At 42.8% G+C, this 15,860-nt stretch overlaps 1 protein-coding gene across 2 annotated transcripts in view; it reads left to right on the forward strand.

The window, feature by feature from the left end:
* Positions 1–15,860, forward strand: part of ZAP70 (zeta chain of T cell receptor associated protein kinase 70) — a 298,385-nt gene that overhangs the window by 224,320 nt on the left and 58,205 nt on the right. For both annotated transcript variants that reach the window (XM_073655156.1, XM_073655157.1), the window contains exon 10: positions 1,077–1,269. In XM_073655156.1, the coding sequence (XP_073511257.1) occupies positions 1,077–1,269 (193 nt within the window). The remainder of the gene's footprint in view (positions 1–1,076; positions 1,270–15,860) is intronic.

A 15,860-nucleotide genomic window follows, 5' to 3' on the forward strand; every position in this document is an offset into this window, starting at 1 on the left:
GACGCCTCACAAACGCTTCTACCTGGCGGGAAAACCGCATGTAATATCCGCATGCGATTTTCCCGCCAGGGAGAAACGTAAAAAATATGCTTCAGGTCCGCAACGTGGGCACATAGCCTAAAGATTAAAAATAATGGTCTATCTATGACGTTACTTAATTCCTGCAGTACTTGCGGGTGTATCCCATCCGGGTCCGGGGATTTGTCAACTTTAGTGATTTTTAGACGCCGCCGTACTTCCTGCTGGGTTAAGCAAGTTACATTTAATGAAGAATTTTTGTTATCACTGATCATGTTTTCTGTCATGCGATTTTTTTGTGTAAATACTGTTGAAAAAAAATCATTTAGCATATTGGCTTTTTCCTCATCTTCATCCACCATTTCACCCAGACTATTTTTAAGGGGGCCAACACTATCATTTTTTAGTTTCTTACTATTTAAGTAGTTAAAGAATATTTTGGGATTATTTTTACTTTCTCTGGCAATGAGTCTCTCTGTCTCAATCTTTGCTGCCTTGATTTGGTTTTTACAGAATTTATTTAATTTTCTGTATTTATTTAATGCCTCATCACTACCTACTTTCTTTAGTTCTCTAAATGCTTTCTTTTTGTCACTTATTGCGCCCCTTACAGCTCTATTTAGCCATAGTGGTTTCCTCCTGTTTCTAGCATGTTTATTCCCATAGGGTATATATTGTGCACAGGTCCTATTCAGGATGATAATAAATGTCTCCCATTTGCTTCGTGTGGTTTTATGTCTTAGGATATCGTCCCAGTTTATTGCACTAAGATCATCTCTCAACCGTTGGAAATTTGCCTTCCTGAAGTTCAGTGTCCTTGTAACCCCTCTACTACATTAGTGTGTTTTCATGGAGTTGTTGCCTTCCTCTGAATCAACATGTTTGGTTATAGGTTGAACTTGATGCACTACCTTTAACCTTAAAAACTATAAAAATATGAAACTTTTTCAGAGGACATTTACACTATTTTACACTACAATCATATGTAATATGTTTTACGTGCGACTTATTGCCTCTTCTTTATTTATAGGTAACATCTTGTTGTATGTCTCTTTTAGGGATGAGATTCCAGTCAATAATGTTGTAGAGCTTATGCACCAAGTGTCCCTGGGAATGAGGTACCTTGAAGAACACAACTTTGTACATCGTGATTTGGCTGCTCGCAACGTCCTCCTGGTGAACCAGCATTATGCAAAAATCAGTGACTTTGGGCTCTCTAAGGCCCTTGGAGCTGATGACAGCTATTATACGGTAATATTCAAGCTTTTACTTAGTACATATTTCATTATTCAAGCTAATTCAACAGTGTCTGGTAAAAACTGTATTCCAGTGCAATCACTTCATGGGATATGTCGATAAATGTTATTGTAAAAGCGTTGTTGGCCAAACAAAATAAAAAAGTGATGCTGGTAAGCAACATTTTTGCTTCAAATGTTGGATACGAAAAACATTTGAGATTATAGAATCTTTTGAAAGCTAAATTCTGCAGGTTCAACAAATTTTTCCCCCAAATTTGATTTGCAGCAAAAAGGTTCACCGAAAATTGCAATTCTGTAAATCTTCTAATTATCTTCAAAAGACATGTAGCTCTATGAGATCTCCTAGGAATGCACTGAACACTTTTCAAACACACTAAAGCAAGCAAAGCCTTAGTAGTGTAACCGTAACTTCACCATAGAAGCGGATGGTAACCCCTTAGTAACCAACTGCCCATTTAATAACACAACGCAGAGACAGACTTGACACATGTTTTAAAATTAAAAAGAGATCCAAAAATTATCATTATTAGTTATTTGCTATTTGGCAGAAAACTTTGACTCAAACTAATGGTATCACAGTCAAAGTGACACATCATCATCCTGCTGTGGATGAGATGAGTGATTTGCCATATATGCCATAATGCCCTCCACTTTCTCCCCACTATGTTAGCAAAAGGCAAAGGAGGCCAATTGTGACCTGCTTTTCATAGTACTATTGCCTGTACAGCTGGAGCGACTGGTTGTGGTGGTACTTCTGCTGATGCTAGTGGCTCACTATCTACTGTCCTTGCTTAATATTTCTTTGTCATACATTTTGTAAAACATTATAATTACGGTAGCTTTTGACAATCTTTTCAACAGCAGCTATTCAACCTTTGCCAAAAATTACTTAACAAGAAATGGTAGGATGGTAGGTACATGTACAAAAAGCAAAAGGTAGCAGTAGGCTGCAGTACAGGTGTGGTAAGTACAGATGTCAATTTAGACTTGAAAGACAAGTGTACAAAAACAGACATGCACAGTTAAATGTCAACTTTTATTCAAAAAATTTATTTACCCCCACCCTCCAAAAAAACTAAAAAATGCTTGTAGTATGAATAGTGTGACTGCTCTAAAAGTGAGATCATCGTGGGACAGTATGAATTATTTCATCACTTTGGACAGATGAGGGATATTGTGTTTTTTTTATTTTTGTATTTTTACAGGTGACGATGGCTTCAAATGGATTGGGTGTTAGGTAAGCATAAGGTTGCTTTTTTATTTTCAGTTTTTTTTTACAGGGGACAATGGCTTCAGAGGATTGGGTATTAGGTGAATATAAGGCGATGTACGCACGTTCAGGATTTGAAGCATAAATTTCTGCAGCATTTCCACATCTCCTTGGCAGGAAAAACACTGCGGAAAAATCACGCGGTTTTGACGCGTTTTTGAAGCTTTTTTTTAAGCTCGAAAGTTCTCACGCTCGCGGTGTCGTCAGAAAGGTCAGCAGAGTCTAGAGCACCGCAATTACGTCAGCGCAAGCGCCATGGGAAAGTTCTCATCGCGCTCACGCTGACGTCATTGACATGAACGGAGTTCATTTGATATGAACCATGTTCACTTCATCACGTCACCGTGAGTCACTGAGGTGTGCAATCATGCGCAGTGTCGCATCATGCAATAATTCACCCTGCCATCTAGATGTAGCAGGGCTAGATGCGTCATGGGACAAATGGATTATTATCTTCTCTTCGGTGACAGGTGGGGAATATGGTTGTTTATCTTTTTAACTCATTAACATGTGATATTGGCTTCAATGGATTGGGCGTTATGGTAAGTATAAGGGTTTTTGGTTAATGCAGATTCAATAAAGGAGTCTGTGTTTTATTTCAAATAAAGTACTTTATTCTGGGTGTTTGTATTTATTTAACTATTTGACTGTGGGTACACCTATATAAATTTTTCCATAGTCCAAACTACAAGTGCTTCTCACTAAATTAGAATATCATCAAAAAGTTAATTTATTTCAGTTCTTCAATACAAAAAGTGAAACTCATATATTATATAGAGTCATTACAAACAGAGTGATCTATTTCAAGTGTTAATTTCTGTTAATGTTGATGATTATGGCTTACAACCAATGAAAACACAAAAGTCATTATCTCAGTAAGTTAGAATTGTTATGTTCTGCTACCAGAGCTAAGGAAAGAGAGGAGATCTGTCCCTACGATAGAACTCAGCTGAATCCCTACGATGTAACAGGGAACCTGATCCTGCGATCAGACCTGCTAAAGTCCTAAGCTAGTCTGTACGGAGACCTATAGATGTGGGGAAGGAATCCCTACAAGTACTAAGGACTGGGAGGAAAATGGGACACCTCCTAACAGAAATAGTAGCAGACAGACAAACAAACAAAATATATAGAACATAGAGGTCCGTAGACCAAGCAAACTAACAGAGTTAGATACAGAGCACAGGCTAGCTAGAAAGTAGTTATACAATGAAGTCCAGCAAAGCCAGAAGGGCGGAGCAGGATTAAATAGGCCAACAAGGTCATGTGACCAGCAAAGGAAAAAACCTAAGAGCAAGGTTCTAACAGTACCCCCCCTTCTAAGAGGATCCTCCGGATCCCCTAGGACCAGGCTTATCAGGAAATCTCCTGTGAAACGCTCTGATAAGTCTGGACGCGGAAACATCATCTGACCTCACCCAAGAGTTATCCTCGGGTCCGAAACCTTTCCAGGCCACAAGATACTGCAAACTACCTCTATACCGTCTAGAGTTAAGGATGCGAGAAATTTCATATTCCCCGTCCTCCACCACCGGAGGAACAGAGGCAGAGGCGTCACCATCCGACACAACAGCTTTTTTTAACAGAGAGACATGAAATACCGGATTAATTCTCCAGGAGGTAGGAACCTCCAACCTAACAGCAGATTGGTTGACAACCTGAAGCACCTTAAAGGGCCCTACAAACTTGGGACCCAATTTCTTAGAAGGAATCCTCAACCGCAGATTCCTAGAGGACAACCAAACCATGTCACCAACAGCGAACAAAACCTCCTGTCGTTTCCTATCAAAGTAGTCTTTAGATTTTCTGTTGGCCTCCTGAAGATTACCACGCACATCCGTCCAAACTCTCTCCAAATCACCGGAAAAATTCTCCTCCTCAGGCACGGCAGATCCCAACTTGGAGAACGACCCAAACGACGGATGTCTCCCAGAACAACAAAAAAAGGCGAACAACCAGCAGAAGAAGATGTATGATTGTTCAGAGCAAATTCAGCAAGTGGCAGAAACTCAGACCACCCCTCTTGATTGTCTGCCACAAAACAACACAAGAACTGCTCAACATCCTGGTTTTTCCTTTCTGTCTGGCCATTAGATTCAGGATGATATCCGGACGAGAACGACAAATGAACTCCCAACCTGTCACAAAAGGCACGCCAAAAACGAGCCACGAACTGAGGACCCCTATCAGAAACAATGTCAGTAGGAACGCCATGAAGTCTGACAATTTCCTTGACAAAGGCCTTAGCGAGAGTTTTAGCGCAGGGCAGTTTGACGAAGGGAACCAAGTGACACATCTTGCTAAAACGGTCCACGACCACCCAGATGACAGTAAAACCCTCAGAGGGGGGATGGTCAGTTATAAAGTCCATAGCCAAATGTGTCCAAGGAGCACTGGGAACCTCCAAAGGACAAAGCAACCCCGCAGCAGGAGTATGTGAGGACTTAGATCTAGCACATATAGTACATTGACGCACCCACTTAATGACCTCCTTCTGCCATCCAGGCCACCAAAAACTGCGACCCACCAGTCTCTTGGTCTCAGAGATTCCGGGATGACCTGCCAACCGAGACTCGTGACACTCAACAAACAAATCTCTCCTAAAGGTCCCAGGCACAAACAACCTCCCATGAGGAGTGTTAGATGGGGCATTCTCCTGTGCTTTAAGAATCTCATCTTCCAAAACGGAGTCCAAAGCAGCTATCACAACACCTTCTTGTAAAATGTTCTCCTCTTTCTCAGCACCGACTATGGGAGAAAAACTGCGAGACAAGGCATCCGCCTTAACATTCTTAGTACCAGGGATGTAAGTAACGGAGAAATTAAACCGCGAGAAAAACAGTGCCCACCTAGCCTGACAGGCATTCAGGCGCTTGGCAGCATCAAGATATATCAGATTTTTATGATCCGTAAGAACCTGAACGGGAAATTCCCACCTTCCAAGAAGTGGCGCCAGTGTTCAAATGCGAGTTTAATAGCCAATAATTCCCAATTACCAATATCGTAATTCAGTTCAGTCTCCGAAAATTTTTTTGAAAAAAAGGCACAGGGATGTAATCCATCCCCGTTATCCTGAGACAATACTGCGCCAACCCCCACAGAGGAAGCATCAACCTCAACCAAAAACGGCTTAGTCACATCAGGCTGCATAAGGATGGGAGCAGAGGTGAACCTCTCCTTGAGATACACAAAAGCTTCAATGGCCTCAGAAGACCACTGAACCGCATCAGCACCTTTCCTGGTGAGATCGGTCAGAGGTTTGACAATACTAGAAAAAATTTTTATGAATTTTCTGTAATAATTGGCGAAACCTAAAAACCTCTGTATCGATTTCAAACCAATAGGCCTAGGCCATTCCTGTACAGCTTGAACTTTCACCGGGTCCATCTCAAAACCATCGCTGGAGATAATGTAACCCAAAAAACTAATTCTCTGTACAGCGAACTCACATTTCTCCAGCTTAGCAAAAAGCGAATTGTCCATTAATAACTGTAATACCTCACGTACGCTCCGCCAATGAGACTCCAGATCCGGCGAATAAATCAAAATGTCATCCAAATACACAACCACATTTTTGCCGATCAAAGGTCTAAGGATGTCATTAATAAGATTCTGAAAAAATGCAGGAGCATTAGTAAGACCAAAAGGCATAACCAGATTCTCAAAATGACCCACAGGAGTGTTAAAAGCAGTCTTCCATTCGTCACCCTCCTTCATGCGCAACAGATTGTATGCCCCCTTAAGGTCAATTTTAGAGAACCACTTGGCCCCCATTAACTGGTTAAACAGATCAGGAATCAATGGCAGTGGGTAAGGATTGCGTACAGTAATTTTGTTAATCTCACGAAAATCCAGACAAGGACGTAAACCGCCGTCCTTTTTTTTTACAAAAAAAAATCCAACCGCCACAGGAGACTTAGAAGGCCTAATGTGACCGGCGGCCAAACTTGTCTGTATGTATTCCTCCAAAGCCTTCCTCTCAGGAATAGTAAGGTTAAACGACTTTTAGGAAGAGTCGCTCCAGGGACAAATTCAATAGAACAATCATAGTCTCTATGGGGAGGCAAAACCTGCGATTCCTTCTCAGAAAAAACTCTCCAAAAATCCTGAATAGGAACAGGCAATTCTCCCCTATCCAAAGCTGCAATACGCCCGTTACAACACTTGTCATAACATTTATGGCTCCAGGATTTAATTTCACTGGTAGACCAATCCAGTACAGGATTGTGAAATTTTAACCAGGGCAATCCCAATATTACTGGAGAAGGCAAGTTATTCAAAACTACCAAATCCAATTTCTCATGGTGAACACCATTAATAGTGAGAGGAAATTCACAGACCTTGAGAGTAATATTCTTCAAAGGGGAACCATCCACAGAAACCACAGCAATGGGGGATGATAAAGGTTCGGGTTTTAAATTGAGTCTTTCCAAGAATCCCCCATCAATTACATTCAGAGTAGACCCACAATCAACAAACACCCGAAATTCCATTAATTTTTCCTGAGCAATCGTGGAAGCAGCTAAAAATACACCCTTGGAATTTAAACAGGCAATACGGGCATGACTGACCATTTTTTTTTCTTTCTTCATACGAAGCTCTCAGCCTTTAATCAAATGACCAGATTTTCCGCAATAGAAACACAAGCCTTCAAAAAATCTACGGTCTTTTTCTTGAGAGCGAGGTGCTACCGATCCAATCTCCATCGGTTCACCACTGTTAGTACACACATTCTCATAACCAGAAACTGACATAGCAGAGGATTTGCTCTCATTAACCCTTGCACGCAGTCTCCTATCCACCCGTATAGCTAATTGCATAGCCTGTTGCAAATCTTCAGGTGTAGGATAAGCAATTAGCAGGTCTTTAACCCTTTCATTGAGCCCAGCAAGAAATAGACTTTTCAGAGCAGAATCGTTCCACCCTGTTTGAGTAGACCAACGACGGAAATGAGTACAATATTTTTCCACATTACCTGATCCCTGTTTCAAACGTCTCAACTCAGTCTCAGCTTATGCGACACGGTCAGGATCATCATATAATAGTCCCAAAGCAGAAAAAAAACTATCCACTGATCTGAAGCATGTATCACTAGGTTGCAAAGAAAAGGCCCACTCCTGAGGCTCTTTGCGCAAAAGTGACATTATGAACCCTATGCGCTGGGATTCATCCCCAGAGGACTTGGGTCTCAAACGAAAATACAATAAGCAAGCATTTTTAAATGAAAAAAATTCTCGGTGTTCACCAAAAATTAAATCCGGCAAACATACCTTAGGCTCCAAGAAATGTGCTCCAGGACAGTTACTCACGTGCTGACGGAGCTCGGCCACCTCCAGAGAGAGTCCCTGCAGGCGATGAGCCAAATCCTGAACCGACACCATGATGGAACAGAAAAATCTTTCCTTAGAGAATTTGCTGCCTGGACTTACTGTTATGTTCTGCTACCAGAGCTAAGGAAAGAGAGGAGATCTGTCCCTACGATAGAACTCAGCTGAATCCCTACGATGTAACAGGGAACCTGATCCTGCGATCAGACCTGCTAAAGTCCTAAGCTAGTCTGTACGGAGACCTATAGATGTGGGGAAGGAATCCCTACAAGTACTAAGGACTGGGAGGAAAATGGGACACCTCCTAACAGAAATAGTAGCAGACAGACGAACAAACAAAATATATAGAACATAGAGGTCCGTAGACCAAGCAAACTAACAGAGTTAGATACAGAGCACAGGCTAGCTAGAAAGTAGTTATACAATGAAGTCCAGCAAAGCCAGAAGGGCGGAGCAGGATTAAATAGGCCAACAAGGTCATGTGACCAGCAAAGGAAAAAACCTAAGAGCAAGGTTCTAACAAGAATATTTTATAACAACAGCTTGAAAAATGTTTTTAAAATCCGAAATGTTGGCCTCCTGAAATGTATGTTTAGTAAATGCACTCAAAACTTGATCGGGGCTCCATTTTCATCAATTACTGCATCAATGCGGCGTGGCAAGGAGGCGATCAGCCTGTGGCACTGCTGAGGTGTTATGGAAGCCCAGGTTGCTTTGATAGCAGCCTTCAACTCATCTGCATTGTTGGGTCTGGTGTCTCTCATCTTCCTCTTGACAATACCCCATAGATTCTCTATGGGGTTAAGGTCAGGCGAGTTTGCTGGCCAATCAAGCACAGTGATACTGTTGTTTTTAAACCAGGTATTGATACTTTTGGCACTGTGGACAGGTGCCAAGTCCTGCTGGAGAATGAAATTTCCAACTCCAAAAAGCTTGTCGGCAGAGTCGAAGCATGAAGTGCTCTAAAATTTCCTGGTAGACGGCTGCGCTGACTTTGGTCTTGACAAAACACAGTGGACCTACACCAGCAGATGACATGGCTCCCCAAACCATCACTGATTATGGAAACTAGACCTCAAGCAGCTTGGATTGTGGCCTCTACACTCTTCCTCCAGACTCTGGGACCTTGATTTCCAAATGAAATGCAAAATTTACTTTCATCTGAAAACAACACCTTGGACCACTGAGCAACAGTCCAGGTCTTTTTCTCCTTGGCCCAAGTAAGACGCTTCTAGTATTGTCTATTGGTCATGAGTGGCTTGACACAAGGAATGCGACACTTGTAGTCCATGTCCTGGATACGTCTGTGTGTGATGGCTCTTGAAACATTGACTCCAGCAGCAGTCCACTCCTTGTGAATCTCCCCCAAATTTTTGAATGACCTTTTCTTAACAAACCTTTCAAGGCAACGGTTATCCCTGTTGCTTGTGCACTTTTTTCTACACATTTTTTCCTTCAACTCAACTATCCATTAATATGCTTGGATACAGCACTCTGTGAACAGCTAGCTTCTTTAGCAATGAGCTTTTGTGGCTTACCCTCCTTGTGGGGTGTGTCAATGACTGCCTTCTGGACATCTGTCAAGTCAGCAGTCTTCCCCATGATTGTGGAGCCTACTGAAACAGACTAAGGGACCTTTTAAAATGCATCAGAATCCTTTGCAGGTGTTTTTTGATAATTATTCTGATTTACTGAGATAATGACTTTAGTGTTTTCATTGGCTGTAAGCCATAACCATCAACATTAACAGAAATAAACACTTGAAATAGATCACTCTGTTTGTAATGACTCTATATAATATACGAGTTTCACGTTTTGCATTGAAGAACTGAAATAAATTAACTTTTTGATGATATTCTAATTTAGTGAGAAGCACTTGTATAAGAGAATGCCAATACCAAGAAATGTTTTTTGCAATAAACAGACCAAAAATAAAATAGCAAAAACACTTTATTAAATATCCTTAAAATCAAGATAACATGTTTAAAGATAAAGAAACACCACAGATTACAAAAGATGGTTAAACCTGGACAGAAAAACAGAACAAATGTGTATATAGGACTACTAGACACACATATAGTAAAAAGACCTCAATAGTCAAAAGGTAATGTACCTATAAGATATTTGAAGATAATCAAAAAAATCGCAGTAACACAGAAGGCATATATATACATAAATTCATAAAGTGAGCACAGCAGACATAATTGATGTATATACATAGTATAAGATAATCTAAGAGCAATAATTAGAAAACTGTCCCCCAGAAATAATGAGGCACACTTGTGCCTATATGAACCTGATTGTGATCTACATATATGACATGTTGTGATACATAGCAGGGTATGTGTCTTTCTTAGACCTTTAAGTGGAGGGCAGACTTGGCCTTATATCCCATGTGTCTTGTAATTTGGATGCATATCTACCTTGTATCTCATTATTTCTGAGGGGACTATTAATATTGTCACCTGTAAAAAAAAACAAAAATAAAAAAAACAACAATATCCCTCACCTGTCCGAAGTGATGAATAGAGATGAGCGTTGTTCGACTCGAACTGTTCGCCAATCTCAAATTCGAGCTGTTTTGGGCGGTGTTCGAGCCGTTCGGCGAACACGAACGATTTGAGAAAAATTCGACTTTTCGAGGTTATGTTCGATAACTGTTCGTGCACCAAAATCATAACTGGATTTTTTCTCAGTAATAATGAAAATTAATGTTCATACGCAGTTTGAGGGTACAGCGGGGCGGGGGGAGGGGCAGGGGATGGATCTCTGCAGGAATAATGAAGATCTCCATTTTTTTTCTCTTTCCCGCATTTACAGTGGGGAGGTGCAATCTGTCAGCCTATCAGCAGCGCACACACGGAGCGAAGTGCTTTTTTTCACACAAGCAAGGGCATGTGTCATTGGCAGTGTATGTCACATGTCCTTGCCCTATAAGACCAAGCCATTTTCCCCGTCGCCACCATTTTCTCACTGCTGCAGCTGCGTGTTAGACGGCACCGCTGTTGCTGTGTGCGCTATACCTTGTTAATTTCAAGCCAATTTTCGCACAAATCTACAGATAGCTTGGGAGTAGGGAATAGTTGTGATTGCAGTCCTTTGAAGGACTAGGTTACAGCATTTCCTACGACTTTTATCAGGCAGGTCTGTGCTCTTAAATAGATAGGTTGTGGGAGTAAAGACTAATTGTAATTGCAGTCCTTTTCAGGACTAGGTTACATCAGTTCCTATCAGGTTTTGCCAGGCAGGTCTGTGCCAGTGCTGTGCAAGTTTTTTTCACAGCATTTGGCTGAATCTAGCAAAGCTAATCCTTTTTGGCCTATTGCAGAGTGTGTTAGTCAGTGGAGTAGCCTATCTGTGTTGCAAGATATACCACCTGTGTATAGAATACCAATTTTTTTACTGCACCTAGTGAAGTAAAATATTTTGGGCATAGCATCATTCTATTAGTCCATCTATACTGACCTCCATCAGGTTGCAAATTAAATATAATTTTTTTCTGCATCTAGCTCTGAAAAAATATTTGGGCTTCTAGCAGTGTGTGGGACTTGTTCTATTAGTCCATCTATACTGACCTCCATCAGGTTGCAAACTGAATATAATTTTTTTCTGCATCTAGCTCTGAAAAAATATTTGGCCATCTAGCAGTGTGTGGGACTTTCTCTATTAGTCCATCTATACTGACCTCCATCAGGTTGCAAATTAAAAATATTTTTTTGTCTGCATCTAGCTCTGAAAAAATATTTGGCCTTCTAGCAGTGTGTGGGACTTTCTCTATTAGTCCATCTATACTGACCTCCCTGAGGTTGCAAACTGAATATATTTTTTTTCTGAATCTACCTCTGAAAAAATATTGGGGCTTCTAGCTGTGTGTGGGACTTGTTCTATTAGTCCATCTATACTGACCTCCATCAGGTTGCAAACTGAATATAATTTTTTTCTGCATCTAGCTCTGAAAAAATATTTGGCCTTCTAGCAGTGTGTGGGACTTGTTCTATTAGTCCATCTATACTGACCTCCATCACGTTGCAAATTCAAAATAATTTTTTGTCTGCATCTAGCTCAGAAAAAATATTTGGCCTTCTAGCAGTGTGTGGGACTTTCTCTATTAGTCCATCTATACTGACCTCCATCAGGTTGCAAATTAAAAATAATTTTTATCTGCATCTACCTTTGAAAAAATATTTTGGCTTCTAGCTGTGTGTGGGACTTGTTCTATTAGTCCATCTATACTGACCTCCATCAGGTTGCAAACTGAATATAATTTTTTTCTGCATCTAGCTCTGAAAAAAATATTTGGCCTTCTAGCAGTGTGTGGGACTTTCTCTATTAGTCCATCTATACTGACCTCCATCAGGTTGCAAATTAAAAATAATTTTTATCTGCATCTAGCTCTGAAAAAATATTTGGCCTTTTAGCAGTGTGTGGGACTTTCTCTATTAGTCCATCTATACTGACCTCCATCAGGTTGCAAATTAAAAATAATTTTTATCTGCATCTAGCTCTGAAAAAATATTTGGCCTTCTAGCAGTGTGTGGGACTTTCTCTATTAGTCCATCTATACTGACCTCCATCAGGTTGCAAATTAAAAATAATTTTTTGTCTGCATCTAGCTCTGAAAAAATATTTGGCCTTCTAGCAGTGTGTGGGACTTTCTCTATTAGTCCATCTATACTGACCTCCATCAGGTTGCAAACTGAATATATTTTTTTTCTGCATCTACCTCTGAAAAAATATTTGGGCTTCTAGCTGTGTGTGGGACTTGTTCTATTAGTCCATCTATACTGACCTCCATCAGGTTGCAAATTGAATATAATTTTTTTCTGCATCTAACCCAGCCAATAGTTTTGGCCTAATGCCACAGTTTGGCCACTCAGCTCTGCTCGGTTCCCATCCATTGTTTTTTGTGCAAACAACTCCAGAGTTGTGAATTAGTTAACCACCAAAATGAGTGGAAAAAGGCCTGCTGCTGGTGGAAAGGGGAATAGACGTGTTGGGAAGGGGAAAAAAGGTTGTGTCCGTGGGGTAGGTGTTAAAGCAACAGTAACATCTGCAGAAGAAAGACCATCTTCCAGCCAAACTAAAATGTCTACTTCTTTTAGCGGACAATGTGATAAGATCCCTTTCTTACGGCCACGCCAATCGCTACAAATTCCAGATGAGGCACAAAAACAGCAGGTGCTTCAACGGATATCAAGTGTTCCTTTAAGTGGGCTCTCCTCCACATCAACTTCAACATCACAAATACTCCAGTCCTCAAAGGTGTCACCCCAATCGCACTTGCTTCCTCACAGCTCCCAAATCTCCAGCTGCCCGTCTGAGTATGAGGTAGAACAGATGGTTGAGTCTGCAGAGCTGTTTACTCATACTATAGCCTGGGAATCAGAGGTCGACTCCAGCGCTTCTGTGAATCCAGACGAGGAAATGATCTGCACTGATGCCCAGAATCTTTATGAGTCGGATCCAGGACCAGACGCAGAAGGTTCTGACCATAATGTAGACCCTCATTCCCAAACTGTAACTCCTGTTGGTGGAGACAATGAGGAAGACGATGATGAGACTCAAATACCTGATTGGAGCGACAACTTTAGTTTTTTGTCAGGGCAGGAACAGGTTGGCTCTGAGGACGACGGGTGTGATAACGCACAGGGTGATGATGATGAGGTTGGAGATCCCTATTACTGTCAACCCACAGTCAGCCAAGAGATGAGGTCAGCAGAGGAGGTGGAGGAGGATGCTAGTGACGACGAGGTCTGGTTGCGCCTTCCTGGACAGAGACGTAGTACTGGAAGCACGTCAACAACTGCATCCTCAAACACAACTCTGCCTCTCACCACAAGTCGTGGTGGCTCTTCAGGTCGCATGGGTGCTAAGCCTTGCATAGCCTGGGCATTTTTTCAGATCGATAAAGATGACCCAACTCGTGTTATCTGTAACATTTGTCAGCAAAAGGTAAGTAGAGGCCAAAAAATACATAGTTTGAGTACTTCATGCATGAACCGGCACATGGACATGAAGCATAAGTTGCAGTGGGAAGCTCACTGTGCTACAATGCGGCCTAGCCGGCCGGGCCAACCACCGTCTGCCATATCTTGTGCATCCGCGGCCTCTTCATCCTCTGTGACTTGGGGCGCAGACCTGCCACCTCTTTACCCGCAACAGCCAGCGTGATTGGCAAGTCATCATTTTCTTTGGAGGTGGTAACACCAGCTGGTGTTGAGCGCTGTCCGACATCGATAGCACCACCTTTGGATCAAGGCAACCTAACATGTCCGCCTGCATCTTCCTCACAGACCGGCAGTTTGCCGGGGACACCCTTATCAACCCCGTCTAAGCACAATAGCCAGCCCTCGGTTCCTCAGATGTGGACAAGTAAAAGACCATTTCCTCCTAGCCATGAGAAAGCTAAGAGGTTGAATTTCACCATCTGCAAGCTCTTGGCTACAGAAATGCTGCCTTTCCGCCTGGTGGACACAGAGGATTTTCGAGACCTTATGTCCGTCGCAGTGCCCCAGTACCAGATGCCCAGTCGGCACTACTTCTCAAAGAAAGGTGTGCCTGCGCTCCACCAGCATGTCGCACACAACATCACCGCTTCTTTGAGAAACTCTGTGTGTGACAGGGTGCATTTCACCACAGACACTTGGACGAGTAGGCATGGACAGGGGCGTTACATGTCACTGACTGGGCACTGGGAAACTATGTTGACAGCAGGACAAGGGGCTGCTGTCCAAGTCTTGCCGTCCCCACGAGTTGTGCGTCAATCCTCTTTATCTCAAAGTTCCTCCACTGCTTCTGCCTCCTCAACCTCCTCTCGGTCCTCCACCTGCACCCAAAGCCTGTCTGGTCATGCCACAAACTTTCTATCTGCGCAGAAGGGATCCTGCACACCTCCTTACTATGCTGGCAGTAGGGCTCAACGTCATCAGGCGGTTTTTACTTTGAAATGTCTGGGAAATGTGAGTCACACAGCTGAGGAGTTGTGGTCAGCTCTGGAGAACCAATTTCATGAATGGTTGTCTCCACTGGACCTGAAACCAGGGAAGGCCGTGTGCGACAATGCTGCAAACCTGGGTGCGGCCCTTCGCCGGGGCAATGTCACACACGTGCCTTGTATGGCTCACGTGTTGAACCTGGTTGTCCAGCAATTTTTAGCCCACTATCCCGGACTAGATGGCCTTCTGCAGAGGGCACGGTCGCTGTGTGCTCACTTCCGCCGTTCGCATCCCGCAGCTCAGCGACTTACATCTCTACAGAAGTCGTTGGGCCTGCCACATCACCGGCTAAAATGCGATGTGCCTACCCGGTGGAATTCAACTCTGCACATGTTGCAGCGACTGTGGCAGCACCGACAAGCCCTAGTGCAATACGTTCTGACGTATAGCCTGGGCCAACGAGATCCAGAGGTGGGGCAAATCACGCTGGAGAAGTGGTCTCAGATCAGGGACCTATGCACCCTTCTGCACAGTTTTGAAATGGCGACGAAGATGTTTAGTGCTGACGATGCCATTATCAGCATGACTATTCCGGTGATTTACATGCTGGAGCACATGTTAAACAGAATTCGGAGTCAGGTGGTGGCACAAGAAGAGGTGGAGGAAGTAGAGGAGAAGGAGTTGTATGCGGAAGGGCTAACATCTGCAAGGTCCAGACGGTCGGCAGCACCAAGGCGGCAGGCATGTGAGGGTGGGGGAGATGGTTTTACCAGGGCGCATGGTAGCAGCCAAACTAGTGAGGAAGGTGCAGGAGCCCAGGAAGAAGTGGAGGACGAACTGATGGAAGACTCATCAGATGAGGGAGACCTTGATCACATTTCTGTTGTGCGAGGTTGGGGGGAGAGGACAGAGGAAGGAAGCATGATTGTTACCTCGCCACCAACACAACAGGGACTTGGTGCTCCTGGATGCGCAACACACATGAGTGCCTTCTTGCTGCACTACTTGCAACATGACCCTCGAATTGTGAGAATTAGAAATAATCCTGACT

This window comes from Phyllobates terribilis, unplaced genomic scaffold, assembly GCF_046119375.1.
Source record: "Phyllobates terribilis strain yellow unplaced genomic scaffold, ASM4611937v1 Scaffold_1__5_contigs__length_1240528914, whole genome shotgun sequence".
Taxonomy (NCBI): Eukaryota; Metazoa; Chordata; class Amphibia; order Anura; family Dendrobatidae; genus Phyllobates; species Phyllobates terribilis.